This window comes from Triturus cristatus, chromosome 3_2 (assembly GCF_964204655.1).
Source record: "Triturus cristatus chromosome 3_2, aTriCri1.1, whole genome shotgun sequence".
Lineage (NCBI taxonomy): Eukaryota > Metazoa > Chordata > Amphibia > Caudata > Salamandridae > Triturus > Triturus cristatus.
Window position 1 is genome coordinate 367,851,970 of NC_140584.1, and position 16,398 is coordinate 367,868,367.

At 50.9% G+C, this 16,398-nt stretch overlaps 1 protein-coding gene across 4 annotated transcripts in view; it reads left to right on the top strand.

Annotated features, from left to right (window-relative positions):
- Positions 1–16,398, top strand: part of INPP5B (inositol polyphosphate-5-phosphatase B) — a 957,269-nt gene that overhangs the window by 588,432 nt on the left and 352,439 nt on the right. For all 4 annotated transcript variants that reach the window (XM_085647875.1, XM_085647876.1, XM_085647878.1 and 1 more), the window contains one exon: positions 1,419–1,535. In XM_085647875.1, the coding sequence (XP_085504001.1) occupies positions 1,419–1,535 (117 nt within the window). The remainder of the gene's footprint in view (positions 1–1,418; positions 1,536–16,398) is intronic.

The following is a 16,398-nucleotide window of genomic DNA, read 5'->3' on the forward strand; positions in this document are numbered from 1 at the left end:
TTATCATTGCAAATAACAAAAAAACAAGCAAACACACAGACTAACCACATTAAGCACGCCTCCGCCACCCACACACTTCCCCTCCATAAACTGAGCCTCCATTACAATGACCCACGCACAACTGTGCTTTCACAAAAAGAGCACGCGTGGTCCAGGCACAGCTTTTTTTCCTTCGGCCTGCACGCACCCAGAACCTCCACTCCATCACTAGCAGCAACACAAACATGCTCATTAGCATCCATCCCTTTTCCAGCAGCACCTAATCACCAGCAAAAATCTCGCTACTCTTTCCAAATGCCCTCACGCACAGCCTTTTGTCAACCCTCGTCGCCGCCACACTTCCTTAACACCAATTCTCTCCCCTGCGCACACCCAACAACAACATAAGCCTCACAGACACAGCCCTATCCAACGCCCAGCGAACCACTCGCCGACGCCTGAAAAGGAGCGGGACCCCTCTCCAGAGTTCAGGCGGACGCCGTGCTATACAGGATAATATACTGCTGGCAAATGTTGGCGGTGCTTACCAGGGCTGCGGTTGCTGGAGAGAGCGAGACAGGGCCAGGGACATCAGCAGCTCATCGCTGTCCGCGCGACAGGGCAGGAGTGACACAGGAAGTTAAGCATGAGACGGGGAGATGTGCAGAGATGAGGAGGGAGGGGTGTGTGCCAGGGGGAACGGGGAGGGGGGCTGAGGGGAGCTAGGTGGAGAGGGGAGACACGGAATGCCAAGAGCAGGAGCGTGGGGCAGTGCGTGATGGGTGTGATAAAGGGTGGAATAAGAAGATGGGAGACCGCAAGGAGATGGAGGGAAGGTGAAAGGAAGAGGAGAAAAGTGGCAAACGACAAGAGAGAAGAAAAGCTTTCAGCTTTGGCAAAGGCAGCCGCGTGTTTGAAGCGCGATGCAAAAATAAACACGCAGCTGCCTTTGCCAAAGTGGAATGATAAAAAAAGTGCGTGGCGGCTTATTAGGAGACACGGTCTCCCACCACCGATTAGAGATCAAATCCTGGTGGGCGTGCTTAAATGGAGACAGGGTGGCAACAAGCAATGATTGACATGCCTTTAGTACAATCATTGCACTGCTTTTGGCATAATTCGTGACGCCAAACTACGCGCACAAATCAAAACTTAAGGCGGAGCTGAGACGAGGCTTCTGGAATCGTATCGATTCCAAGAAGTCTTGTAAGACGAGAGCAGCGCATGCGCTGCTTACATCAGGCCGAGACCTAAAAAACGATGAATTAAACCCAGATCTGTGACTTGGGGTGTATTTTTCACTTGTTCAGCATTCTGGCCATCATTTGTTATTTCTGCTTTTGTTACATTGGGTACGGCAGGGGTTTTGTGTCTTCCTGTGCATGTCCTCCAGCTCACAATTCCATTAACATGAATTGTTTCTTTCATTTATGTCTTAGATAAAGCTTATTCGCCTGGTGGGGATCATGCTCTTGTTCTATGTGAGGAAGGAGCTTGCAGAGCATATTTCAGAAGTGGAAGCAGAAACAGTTGGTACAGGAATTATGGGAAGAATGGTAAGACATTATTGGTTTTGAGACTATGACTGCCCTATTTAGTCATAACATTTAGTTTTTGGTTTGTGGAAATATAGGGATGTTGATTACAAGTTACTGAATCAAAAATAACTTCTGCTAATTGTATTTGTGACTTGACATGACTGCCGTAGAATAAAACGTATTTTAACTGGATTTTTTTTGTTTCAGGAAAAAATTGTGTTCACTGCATTTGGTTCATGTGTATGAATACATTGACTTGTGCTTTCTTTAGAGATAATACACACAGCGATGCCTGTTGCGATTAGTGCAAAATGGTGTAGCAGAGAGCGCCAATCACATTCTACGTTCAAGTTCAGAAATAGAGGTTTGCAACTCTAATGCGGATGAGGACTACAAGTCACAAGCTCATTATTTTGTTCAATGAAATCTGACGATGGGAAAGTGGTTCTCAAGTGGCCCTAGCTTTTGGGGACTTGTGCCTACTTGAAGTGTCTATCTTTTTGCATCTGGTGTGAAGCAGTGGATACATATATGCTCAAAAATAGGACATTTATCAGATTACAAGAGAATAAGGATCTTACATTTGTTGCGACATGATGCTGATGATTGTGTGGTGCAGGGAGGTCGACAAGCCCCATGACAGGTTTTCAGACTATTCACGCAAGTTAAAATCACATTTAATGAATACAAATGGTGCTCATTAACATAGTGTGTGATTACCTAGAAAATATTGTGTAGCTCTGTCGCTTCTGGACCAATATTGGACATCCCTATTGTGGAGCTTTGATGAGAACCGGCATCCATGCCAAAGTTACTTCTCTGTACATAAAGGTGGTTCTAGTGTCTGGTGCCCCCAGCAGCGAAGCAGGGCTCCTTCCACTAGCTTGGTGATGTTAATAAGTCAATGTTCATGAACAGATATAATTTCAAATGATCCGGAGTGAGGCATGAATTCCCCAAATGTGGTTGTGTGTATGGTCAGTGTAAAAATCTAACAAAAAAACTCTAGGTCAATCGCAGCCATGCTTGCAGAAACCGGTATCAGATTGTGTGGAACTGTACTACAGCATTTCTATAACGCTGTTGAGATCCCAAAGTGCTTTGCAGATCACTGGTTGTGATTCTGAAGTGCATGGATCTGAGAAGGCTGTTGATAGAAGTGTAATCTGTAGGTGTTGAACATTATTGTAAAGTGCAATTCTCCGTGTACTCCAAACTTGACACAATGGCATGTAGCAACAAGCATTTACAATGCAATGGTCTCGGCAGTGTTAAAGTTAGAGCTATTGGCACTGCTCATGACATTATTTTTGTTTATGTTTTTATTTTTAAAACATTTAAAGAAACGCCATTGTTATTTACAATGTCAATAGCTTAATCTATCTCAAATGCGAGACCTATTGCATTTGCACCCACACACAGAGCCACACACACAAAGCCACCGACAAACACAGAGCCACCTACACAGAGCTATTCCCATAGAGCAACCCAGACAATAGTCAGAATGGCGATGCAGGGGCTCTAGAAGGGGTGAAAAACCAACAAAGCCCCATTAACAACCGAATGGTCTTTTAAACACCTGTGAAGTACTGGGGGGGGGGGGTGCTGTGTGTGTGTGCCCGGAAGCTGTTTCAGCCCGGGCTGACGGAGGAGGGAGGGGGGTGTATGCACTGACCGCAACCTGCCAGGCCAGTGCACAACTCTTGCATCCCCCTCATTCTCTGCCTGCCATTGTGCTCCATGCTTCTGAAAGGTGATAAAAAAAAAAACACGTGGATTTGCTTTCAAATGTCCGATCCTGCAGCAGCACACTTCCAAAGTCCATACATGACAGAAACCCGATTGAAGGCCCCATTCTCCCGATTTTTTTTTTTTTTTTTTTAAATCTCGCACTTTGCTGTTATGAAATGTTGCCATGTATGTAAATCGTCCACATGGGAGCCAACGTAGCCCCTCCCCCCATTCACTTTAAGTATGGTATAAGTGTTCTGCGTATAAACCCTACAACCTCCGAGGAAGCACGGTAGTGGGCTGCTATCGCGGGGTGTGTGGCTAGCAGCCGCAGCCTAGGAAAGCTCCGTGACCGAGGGAGCCTTCCCCGTACATCCGCACACTAATCCGGCATCCACACATCCTCAAAAGGCAGAGACTCAATCGGAGCGCCGGCGGAGCAAACTGAGAAGCTCCAGACCTCCGTGCGACCGCTGGGGGCTGAAAAACGTGGAGCAGCGCAGGCAGGCCCACACCCCAGGTCGAAGCCGTGGCGTTGCGTGTGCCTTCTGCCTGCGGCCGTGGGAGGATCGGCGGCGCCAGCGGAGATGGTGAACAGAAGAGAGCTAAGCCTGAGCGCCGGAGACACCACACTCGAAGGCTTTGAGGACAGGCCGAAGCGCGGCCGAATAACAAGCAGAGGAGGCTACATCTATAAATGCCTGGAATGCTAAAAAGACTTGCACTTCGTCACATATTGGGAGATCAACTCTTTCAGGTTTCTGATGTTTGCCTACTAAACCGACCTTAAACAAGCCGAGGGCACCGGAAGACACCACCGCCTTTCTCCGAGGCAGAGCAGAAATGCCTCGGAGAAAGGCAGCGGCATTTTCGGATTCGGGGGCGTGTTTGTCTTTTCTTTCCTCCAGCCATTGGCTGGAGGAGAGAATGAGACTTCTTGCAAAAAACACGCCCCCCGATCCGAAAAGGACGGGGTCTAATCGGAATGACTGACCTCTTCTCCAATGGCTGGCCAGCATTCAAGAGGCCAGCCAGCCAGCGCACGGTGAAAAACCATTAAAAAAAAAAATTTATAAGTAGTTTATTGAAAAATAAATATATATAAAAAAATATAATACATACATAACTTAGCATTTAAAAAACCGTACAAATTCACTGAAAAAACCAAAAAACCATAGGTTTCACACACGTTATAGTTAGGAATTAGCATTTAAAAAACCTTGCAAATTCACTTAAAAAACCATAGGTTTCACACATGTTATAGTTAGGTGGATATTTCACTCGTAAAAAACCAATGAAATTCCCCCGTTGTAGTTAGTTGAGATAACTATAACTCGCGCGACCGCCACTCTATCACAAGGATGATGTCATCAGTGATGTCATGAGTGATGCCACTGACCATGTCATGAGTGATGTAATATGTGACGTTATGAGCAGAGGATTGCGGGCGCGCGAGTTATAGTTATCTCAACTAACTATAACGCGGGAATTTCATTGGTTTTTTACGAGTGAAATATCCACCTAACTATAACATGTGTGAAACCTATGGTTTTTTAAGTGAATATATATATATATAAAATCACAAATGCAGCCGTCCATACAGAAAAGAAGAGCTGAGCAATGCTACAAGATTTTCCTTTGCACACATATACACATTCAACACTAAACAGTGAAGAAAACAAAGAGCATTTGAACTGCTTTAATGTGCAGCAGAGAAAACATAATCCTGCAAAGAGGAATGACCGCATTGCCAGCTCACAGGCTGCATTGCAGAAAACACTCAGTGTGAAAAGCTGAAAAGCTAACCTCATAGAAACACATAGGAATAAACTGGCACAGTGCCTTGACCCCTAGCTTCCCATCATGCCTCAGGGTTGACAGTGAGGTCAGTTGTTCTTTGTGGAGACCCGTAGGCCAGGGCACAAAGAAATGACTTTTATCGCAATCATTTGCCCGGGGAGGCGGGTGGGTTGCTTATGACTATTGATGAGGATACCCCTGGAATTGAACTAGGATTACAGTTAAGTAACTTATCCTTCTCTTCCAGGGGATCCTCATCAATAGTCATAAGCATATGAATAGAATAGCATGCCCATCCCCTCAACCCGTGGGCAAACGATAAGCATAAACTCAACAGGTATTGAGAAAAAAAACATGACTCCAATGAAATTAGCATTGGTACAAATTCCTCAAGGAGGCTTGGCCTACTTGGGTATTTGCTCTGGAGTCAGAATCAAGACAGTAGTGCCTAGTAAACGTGTGTACCGATTTTCAAGTTGCCGCCTTGCAAATCTCGGCCATTGGTACATTATGCAAGAAAGCCACAGGAGCTGCTTTTCCCCTAGTGGAGTGAGCATTAAGGGAAACCAATAGAGGCTTGTTCGCCAATTGATAAGCCAGCTTAATGCAGAACACTATCCACCTCGAGATAGATCGTTTGGAGGCTGGAAAACCTGTCCTGACAACACCATAGTTTAAAAATAATTGGTCAGACTTCCTAATGGATTTCGTTCCCTCCAAATAGAATTTTAGAACCCTCTTGAGGTCAAGTGAGTGAAGAGACCTTTCTGCTGGAGTAGCAGGGTTGGGAAAAAAAGAGGGAAGAGAAATTGTCTGATTAACATGGAAGTCGGACACCACTTTGGTAAGAAAAACAGGTGAGTCCTCAGAACCCCCTGATTGTGATGGAAGACCGTATATGGTTCCTTTGCGCAGAGTGCCTGGACTGCACTTACTCTGCGTGATGACTTGATAGCTACTAAAAAAGCAACTTTCCACGTTAGGTGCAGTAAAGTGGCTTTATGAATGGGCTTGAAAGGTGGGCCCATAAGCTTAGACAGAATAATATTCAACTCCCAAGGAGGTGAAGGATGTTGGACAGGAGGAAAAACTTTCTTTAACCCCTGAAGGAAATCTTTGACCACCTGGAGTTGAAAAAAGGAAGGCTGGTCAGGTGATTTTCTGTAGGATGTAATGGCTGCCAAGTGAACTTTTATAGAAGAGTTCTTCAAACCAGACTTGGCTAAATATAGACGATAAGGTAAGATTACCTCCTCCTGCCCACTAGTTTGACTAAAACCATTACGCGGTGAAGAAGAAGGCGACGTTGAAGTCTTCAACGGTGCAGTCGCACCGGTCGACTTAAAGACCAAGGATCGTCCCAACGTCGAGTCAAGTATCGGGGCCTCGGAGGAGCCTAGCGCTTGACCAAGATGGCCGCGTGAGCTTAGAGCTCCCGAGACCCTCGCGCCCTCCGTCGACTATCCTGACTCTAATCCTGATGGTATGCATGGCACCGTGTTGCTGAGTTGTCAGGGAGGCGATTGATGCTACCCGCGGTCGGATCGCCCATCGGGAACCGGACTTATGACTGGCGAAAGATTGCGGCCTAACTCCCGGAGATGCCAGGGGCTAGAGTTGGCAGGATGCCCGACTCCTAGTTGATCAACAACGGCCTGGTGAGGTGTGAACTGCCGGACGGAGGCCCTCGCTCTTTCACTTTCGGTTTCGTTCCCTTTGTCTGCCCGGACACTGTAGTGCTCTGGGTGGCTCTATAACCCCAGGGACGCTCGGTGGGCTACTTTGGCAGAACAAGGCGGACCTGCTCACTCTTTATACCTCTCTCTGAGAGGGGACGGTCCTCACTGCATTGGACTGCCTGGAGTCCATTATGTCGGGCAAGGCAGAAGGAGATCGGCTGAAGACTAAGTCCACCAGGCGGGGAACGTATTCCCAAGTCAACAGTATGGACCGCTACGCCCTCCTGAAGACATCGCCGAGTGGATCGAGCCAGGCGCCGGATGCCCAGAAGGAGGACTCGCCTGGGACCCCGGAGCTCTCCCTGCAGGATGTCATGGGCGCGCTTGATGGGATGCAGACCTCGATGGGGAGGCAATTCGAGGCCCTGGCGCATAAGGTGGACGCCATCCTGGTGGATGTCAACTTGATCCGCTCGGACCTGGGCAAGACAAACGAACGCGTTAAGGACCTGGACCACAAGACCACGGGCCTCACTGATGAGGTTGCGGACCTGCAGAACGAGGTCCGGAAGCTGAGGGCCGAGAGTGACCTCGCCGCCCGCCGGCTGGAGGACTTCGAGAGCCGGTCCAGGCGCAACAACGTGCGCGTAATCGGGGTCCCGGAGTCCTCGGATGAGGCTTCGGCGGACCTGCTTGTGGAAGATTTGGTCCTCAATCATCTGAAGCCTAAGGGCCTTGGAAAGTTTTTTGCGGTGGAAAGGGCCCATAGGGTGCCGGGCGGACGGCCCAAGGCGGGTGCCCCGCCGCGGCCGATTGTCGCCCGGCTCTTTCATTTTCGAGATCGGGACGCTATCCTGCAAGCTTCGAGGGTGACGGGCCCAGTCCCCTTCCAGAATGCGTCGGTGAATTTTTATCCGGACTTTACCCAGCAGGTGCAGAGACAGCGACAGAGCTTCCTGGGGGTGAAGCGAAGGCTTCGGGAGCGGGACCTAAAGTATGCCATGCTTTTCCCCGCCAGACTACGGGTGGTGCATGAAGATCGGACATTCTTTTTTGACTCTCCTGTTATGGCCGACGAATGGCTGGACGCTTTGCCCCGGCGACGGACCGGGGACGACACAGCTGAGCATGGAGACAGTGGCCGGGATGGACAGGGCTGATAACTCAAAGCCGGCCTGACTTGATTTGACCAAAATTGAAGATTTGAACAGAGTGCAGTAACTGTGGAGGGTTGCGGGAGGACGAGGGGTGCTCTTTTCCTCCCTTAGGGTACTTTTTGTAGATTTTTGTTTTTGTAGGGCGACAGGTACACTGCAAGTTGGGGGGGCTTTTTAAGCTGCAGCAGGGGTGCAGGGTGGGGGGAGTTATGGGGAGTTTGAGTTTGTTGTTGGGTGGTTTATTTCTGCAAGGCATGATGATTAGCCTCAGGGCTGTTCCATGGTGGCGCCTCGGGTGTGGGGTGGGCCTCTTTCCGTTTGAGGATGGGGGGTAGCGGCCTAAGTGTTATAAGCTGGAATGTTAATGGTTTGGGGGATCGCATTAAGAGGGGGATTGTTTTGCAATTTCTGAAACGCTCAATGCCAGACGTTGTACTGCTGCAGGAGACGCACCTCATAGGCAATACGTGCTATGCCCTGAATAGGAAGGGGTATAAATTCATTGCACACTCGGGATTCTCTTCTGGGTCCAGGGGTGTGGGCATCCTCGTTAGAGCATCGCTGCCTTTTGAGGTGGACTCCACCATTGTTGACGATAGGGGGAGGTTTGTGGCGGTGGCGGGGCGGTGGGAAGGAAGGACTTTGGTTTTGGTTTCGGTTTATGTCCCGCCGGCCCTGCAGGCCGCCACATTTGCTGAATTGGGCAGGGCTTTGCTGACTCTCCCGGGGGGCATGCTGGTAGTGGGAGGGGATTTCAACGCTGTGGGTTCCGGACTGCTGGATAGATACCCGCCCAGGGACACAGGGGGGGCACAGAAATGGCTTCCAGACCTCCTAGACACGTTTGGCCTGATAGACTGCTGGAGGCTCCGGCACCCCACACAGAGTCAATACACGTTTCACTCCGGGGCGCATGGTAGCCTCTCCAGGATTGACTACCTGCTCACTCTGGCCGCACATGCCTCGTTGATATCCGAGGCGAGGCACATGGCACGTGGTATCTCTGATCACTCGCCAGTGTGGATCCGGCTGGATCTCGGTCGGGAGGGAGGAGGGAGGGTGGCCCCCATTAACCCTTGGTATTTCCGAGACCCCAAGATGCGCAGCGCCCTGGTAAAGAAGGTAGATAATTACTTTAAGGACAATCTGGGATCCGTGGACTCGGCGATCTCGCTGTGGGAAGCTTTTAAGACCGTGCTTCGGGGGGAGGCCCTCTCCCTGGTGGTGACTGCCAAGAATCGGAGGGATTGCGAAGTGCGGCAAGTGGAGGAGGAGATTGCGGCCCTTGAGGGGGATATGGAGGAGGAGGTCACAGAGTCCTCATTGCATGAGCTTTGCTTGAAGCAGGCGGAGTATAGGGACCTGGTGACGGACGCCGCCAAGACCCTCAGCAGGGAACAACAGGGCCGTCTGTATGATGTTGGAGATAAGGCAGGGAAACTCCTGGCGTGGCTGGACAGGAAGGAACGGGTCAATAGAGTGGTGCCAGAGTTGATTGGAGAGGGGGGAGAGGCGATTGTGGAACCTGAAGGGATTGTGGAGTGTTTCGCGGAGTATTTTCATAGGGTTTATTCCTCTGTGTCGGACAGGCCGCCCGAAGACTCGTCTGATCTCCTCCGTGATATCGAGTTGCCCTGCCTCTCTGACATAGATAGAGACGATTTGGATGGTGACATCACGGTTGACGAGGTGGCGGGGGCGATTCGCGCGTTGAATTCGGGTAAGGCCTCTGGACCGAACGGACTGCCGATCGATCTGTACAAACTGTTCCCGGATAGGGTCGCCCCTCACCTGCGCGCCATGTTTTTGGAGGCGCGGGGAGATGGGACCCTTCCGTTGGATCAGCGGCTGGCGTCGATCGTGGTCATACACAAAGAGGGTAAACCCCGAGATAGATGCGCCTCCTATCGGCCCATTTCACTCCTCAACGCTGAGTCGAAAATTCTGGCCAAACTCCTGGCTACCCGTCTGATTAGGGTACTTGGCGATCTGGTCCACCCGGATCAATCTGGCTTTATCCCGCACCGAAACACAGCATTGAACCTTAGGCGTCTTCATGGCGTCATCGCCAGGGCGGGCACGCTGCGTGAACCGGCTGTTGTGGCATCTCTCGATGCCACGATGGCCTTTGACACGGTGGAGTGGGCATATTTATGGGCCGTGCTGGCCAAGTTTGGTTTCGGTCGCGGGTTTGTGAGTTGGGTCCGGTTGCTGTACGAGGGGCCACTAGCGAATGTTGTGGTGAATGGTCGGGCATCTGCTCCGTTTCAGATTGGGAGGGGTACTCGGCAGGGCTGCCCCCTGTCGCCTCTGTTGTTCGCCCTCGCCCTTGAACCGTTGGCTGCGTGGATACGTTGGCACCCGGATATACGGGGCCTTCGGTGGTCGCCTGATCACGAGGACCGTATTTCGCTTTATGCCGACGATATCCTGCTGTATCTTGCCTCACCAAAGAAGTCACTTATAGTGGTCTGTGACGTACTCGCATCGTTCGGTAGGAACTCGGGGCTTGTGATTAATTGGGGCAAATCGTACTTGTACGTTCTTAGTGGCGAGGTCCCACCGATCCCTAGAACATGTTCGATACAGGTTGCCCAGCAAGGTTTTGTGTATTTGGGGATTTTTATATCCATGGATCCTGTTGTGCGCTATGAGAGGAACCTGCTCCCCCCCTTGGCACGCTTGAGGCGAGATGTTGAAGGTTGGCGGAGGCTGCCGCTCTCCCTTGTTGGGCGTGCGGCCCTGTTCAAAATGATGTCTCTTCCCCGCTTCCTCTACGCCCTCCAGAACACCTTGGACTGGGTACCGGCCAAATACTTTCGGGAGGTCGAAGGCCTCCAAAGGACGTTGCTGTGGGATGGGCGGCCGCGAATAGCTATTTCAAAGTTGACGCTCCCATGGTACGATGGGGGCATTGCGCTCCCAGACATCCGACGGTACTACTGGGCCACGCAGTTGAGCGCGATCAACCATGGGTTTTACGGCCCTGCCCTCAGCCCTGGGTATGCCATGGATAGGTGGCTGCTGCGCGGCGGCAACTACTACAGGGCGTTGTATTCGCGGTCCCTAGACTCGTCCCTCACGGGGCCCACAGGTGTGGCGGTGCGCGTATGGAAGATGGCGACCGACTCGCTGGGCTGGAAGGACAGGCTAACCCTCGCTACCCCATTGTTTGAATCGGAAAGGTTGGGAAGACTCTGGCATACGAAGGGCTTTGATAAGTGGGATCTGATAGGTATATCCAAGGTGGGGGATGTGCTGCATAAGGGGAGGGTGAAGTCTTTCGAGGAGTTGCAGACTGAGTTTGAGCTAGGGCCTTCAGAGTATTTCAGGTATATCCAGCTGCGTCACGCCCTCCGATCAGTCCTAGTGGAGGGTGAGAAGGTGCCGGAGTCCTCTCCCCTTGAGGACCGAGTCCTTGATGGTCATATGCCCGAGAGCACGATTTCGCTCATATATAAGAAGTTGATAAACGTCCGGGCAGACTTGCTATTGGGGCTGAGAGAACAGTGGACCAGGGATGGCCTCGAGTTGGATAATGAGGACTGGCAGTCAGCGGTTTCTTCGCCTAAGGAGGTTGCGATCCCGTCGCGTCTGAGGCTGGTGCAGCTTAAAATACTGCACCGGGTGTATGTTACGGGGCCAAGGCTGGTCCACATGGGATTCTCGGAGGATGGCCTGTGCAGAAGGGGATGTGGTATGGTGGGTACTTTCCTGCACATCATTTGGGAATGTGGTGTCATTGTGGAGTTCTGGAGGAGAGTCCATGCAGTTATGGGGGAGGTGACGGGCATTGTGGTACAGCCGGAGGCGCGGTGTTGCCTCCTGAACGTTTGGGGGCCCACTGATCTCGATGAGGCACAGACCCAATGGGTGACTCTGGGTAACATGGTAGCTAAAAGGGATATCGCACGATTATGGGGCTCCTCGGGTCCCCCTACACTGACCGCGTGGAAGGAGAACATGGATTGGAGCATGTTTAGGGAGAAGACGGTCTACTGCTCTAGAGGTCGCCCCCGGAAGTGGCATGCCATCTGGGGGCGGTGGAACCAATACAGGGGGGGAATATGTCTTGCCCCGGATCTGGAACCTCCCGAGGAACAGCTTTCCCCCTGACCTACCTTCCAGCACAGTTTGGTTTTGGTACCCGTTCTGGGCCTCTGCTGTTCCCCTTCTTCCTCCGCACACAGTCTTATACTTAGTAGATGAGTGGGGTCCTGCCTCCCCTGGGGGCTTTCGCCATGGGATTTCAATGTTCTGCCTTGCTGGGGTTTGTTGTGTGTTTTTTCTGTGTTTATTTAAAATTGGACCTTTGCATTACTCTTCGTACTGTATCCGGGACGCATTACTGTATCTAACTTGCAATGCTGCCGAACCTTCGGGCTGTCGGCTGAATAGCTGTGTCCTGAATTTCGAAATAAAGGTTTTCAAAAAAAAAAAAAAAAAAAAAAAAGTATCGGGGCCTCGGTTGACGTCAACCCAGCGACGTTCAACGTCGAGGAACAGATCTCCGCCAGCGTTGGAGGAACGTTCGGCGTCGAGATATGATGCTTCGTCTGCGACCTCTCGCAGGCGATCGATGTCGAAGTACAGGTCTTCGTCTGCCCCCTCGCGCAAGAGGTCGGCGTCGAGACAAAAGACTCCGCCAAGATCGGCGTAGATGCAGGGACATTCTTTGACGTCGAAGTAAAAGTCTCCGTCGTCGCATTCCCAGAGGCGAAGCAGAAAACTCAATCTTCCTCTCATAAGTCGATGTTGAGACATAGGTCGCAGACGAAGAGGTGTTCAGTGTCGAGGCACAGGTCTCCGCCGGCGTCTTCTTGTGATCATCCGACATCGAGACACAGGACTCCATCGACGTCGCCACACAGGTGTAAGATGTCGAGACTATCGCCGCCTCCAGACAAGAGACAAGAGACGATTGATGTCAACTCACAGACCTCGTTCGACGTCGAGGCACAGCTCTCCTTCGAGGACCATTCAGTCGTCACCTTCACCAGCATCGAGGGCAGAATCTCCAGCACTGGGTCATACAGAGTATCCTTGTTCAACGTCGAGACACTCAACGTCAAGGCATTCTCGCTATTCAGCATCGACCCATCGTACTGTCTCAAGACTCTCGTCGGCTTCACCCTCAGGCTCACCGGAGGTGGCTATCTCAACATCAAGCAGCCCAGCTCCTTCTCCAGTGCGATCCCACACAGCTGTATCTCCTGCATGGGAGGAAAGGCAAAAGACTCCATCAGTTCATCTATCTCCTAGATGGATGCTACGTGTGCATCACGGGCAGAAAGGTCAAGCAAGGGGAAATTAGGACTATTCAAGCCCTTGCATAGGTCTCCGCTGGCCCGGCTAGTGCAAGCAGCAGATCGCTCCCCTTCTGCTTCACCAAGGGGTCGAGAGCACACTCCTACTCCTGCATCCTCCTCCAGAAGAAGATCCAGGTCTAGACAACACAGATCTCCCTCTTCCTCTCGTTCTTCGAAGAGGGATTACTCACCGACTTTGACTGACAGCCCTCCGTCGAGCATCTCTCCGGTGGACATTGTTATGCCCACTCAACAGTCTTCATCCTCTGTGATATTCAAAACGCTGCGGCAGAAAACAGCTTCCAGACCACTGTTGCCCTTGGTGCCGGGCCTACTTCAACCAGTTATGGATGTCTTCCTGACGGCTGCAACACTCAAAACGGCACCAGCGATGATTTTAAAGAAGTATAGACCCCCGCAGGAGGATACTTTGTTTCTCAGATCTGATCCTCCACCTGATTCGGTGATTATAGCGGCGGCAAAAAGACCCATGCGGTGGCCTCTTCATCATCTGTCCCTCCGGATAAGAACAGCAGGACACAGGATTCATGGGGCAGGAAGGTCTGTGGCACGTCAGCCTCCATGATGAAAGTCTCCAGCGCCTCAGCGCTCTTTGGGCGCTACGATAGATCCTTGTGGGACTCGCTTCAGAGGTTCACGGAAAAATTGCCAAAGGAGGACCGCAAGGACTTTGATGAGGTGTTACAAGAGGGAAGCCTGGTGGCAAATCTGCTGATCAGCACCACAGCTGATGGAGCTACACTGTCGGCGCATGCCTATGCACATGGGATACGTGCCAGAAGATTATCATGCCTCAGGTTGACTGCGCTAAAGCCAGAAGCTCAATCTCGCATCCTCAATTTGCCGTTCTCAGGGACATCTTTATTTGGTACGCACACTGATGAAGAGATGTCGAGGATGAAGACAGAGCTGGATACTTTGAATGCGGTTGGCCTTGAGAAAAGAAAAGAATTCAAGCACCGTTACAACCCGTACAATAAGCGACCCTTCCAACAGAGTGTTCAAACCCCTCATTGGCAGAGGCAGCAACATCAACAGACCCAGTTACACTATCAGGGTCATCGCACCCCCAGAGGGACAGGAACCCCTCGACAGTCTACTACCTTGGCAAGAACACCTGCCAAACAATGAGTCTCTGCTTCCCCCATCGCTGTCATCCACTCCAGTGGGGGGTAAGTGTTGCAAAGCATCTAGAAGAGTGGCATGCGTTGGGTGTTGACTACACTACAGAATGGATACTTGCTTTGTTTCAGGCATCGACCTCCTGCGATCCCTCCAATAAAAACAACGTGTCATCAGATAAAAATACTCCGATGGGAAGTTGCCATCCTCCTGCAAAAATCAGCCATCGAGAAGGTCCCTATCTCGCATCGAGGTCGAGGAGTATACTCAAGATACTTCCTGGTAAGGAAAAAAGGTCGGAAGGCAGAATACAGGCCCATTCTCGATCTTCGGGCCCTAAACAAGTCTATCAAAAAGGAACATTTTCGCATGCTGGCTCTCCATCAAATATATCCACATCTGCGAAGAGGAGATTGGATGTGTTAGTTGGACCTGCAAGATGCATACTTCCATGTCCCGGTCAGTCCACTGCACAAGAAGTTCCTGCGCTTTCTGGTGAGATCGCCGCATTACCAATTCAAAGTCCTACCCTTCGGATTGAAGTCAGCTCCTCGGTTGTGTTCACAAAGTGCATGGCAGTAGTGGCAGCCGCTCTACGTCGCAGAGGCATCTTCGTGTTTCCCTATCTCGACGACTGGCTTCCGAAGGGTCCATCCCCTCAGAGCGTGGGGAACGATTTCCAACAATGTCTGAAGCTATGCCAGCAGCTAGGTCTCCAAATCAACTTCGAGAAATCGACGCAACGGCCCACACAAAGAATCCAGTATCTGGGGGCAACAATAGACTCCGCAATAGGAAAAGTATTTCCTTCGGAGGAGAGACTGTTATCTATCATGCTGAAGGGCAAACCGATTTTACACAACGGCTTGCCTTCGGTTCGTCAGGTTGCCTCTCTTCTGGGGTCGATGGCATCCTGTATTTTTCTGGTCCCAAATGCCAGGCTCAGAATGCATCCTCTGCCGCAAGACCTAGGCGACAAGTGGGATCAACGCTCTGCTCGGTGGGACGACAGAATACAGCTGTCAGAGGCAGCCAGGGCATCAATTCCATGGTGGATGCAGAAGAAGAATCTGCTAGTAGGGATTCCATTCCATCAGACTCCTCCCTCTCAGTCATTAATCACGGATGCCTCCCTCCAAGGTTGGGGAGCCCACATGGGGTCTCTTCAGACTCAGGGTTGTTGGTCAGCAAAAGATCAGTTGTACCACTTCAGCATGTTAGAGCTGAGGGCGGTACATCTTGCTCTCAAAGCCTTCCTACTTTTGATCCAGACCAACTCCATCCTGGTTCAGACGGACAACACGACTTCCATTTACTATCTAAACAAACAGGGAGGAACTCGATCGTGGTCCCTGTCTCTAGAAGCGCAGACTATCTGGTACTGGCTCCTGACGAGGAATTTCTCCATAACGGCAATCCATCTGCCAGGCGAGCAGAACTCACAAGCAGATGCTCTCAGCCGACACTTCAAAGACCAGCAGGACTGGGTTCTAAATGACGAGGTCATTGAAAACATCTTCCAAGAATGGGGTTGTCCAACCATCGACCTTTTCGCAGACGAAGCAAACAAAAAATGCCAAGACTTCTCCTCAAGGTACTACCGACCAGGTTCGAAAGGGAATGCCCTTTTGATCAGTTGATCAGGGGCATTTGTGTACGCCTTTCCTCCCCTTCTACTCATTCCGAAGGTCGTGACCATGCTCTCCCACTCGGAGGCAAAAATGATCCTAATTGCTCAGGACTGGCCGAGACAGTGGTGGCATTCAGACCTTCTTCACCTGTCAACACGTCCACACAGGAGGCTGCTCTGCAGACCGGACCTGATGTCCAAGATGAACGGGAGCATCTATCACCCAACCTTCCATCACTGAACTTGGCAGCAAGGCTCCTGAGGTCCTCCAGTATGGTCATTTAGGACTTCCTCAGGACTGTATGACCATCCTGAAAGGCCAGGAGATCTTCCACAAAGCACTCCTATGCTTCTAAATGGAAACGCTTTTATATTTGGTGTATTCAGAATAATTGTAGTCCTACCAACAGACAGGAAGAAGTAATTTTGCCC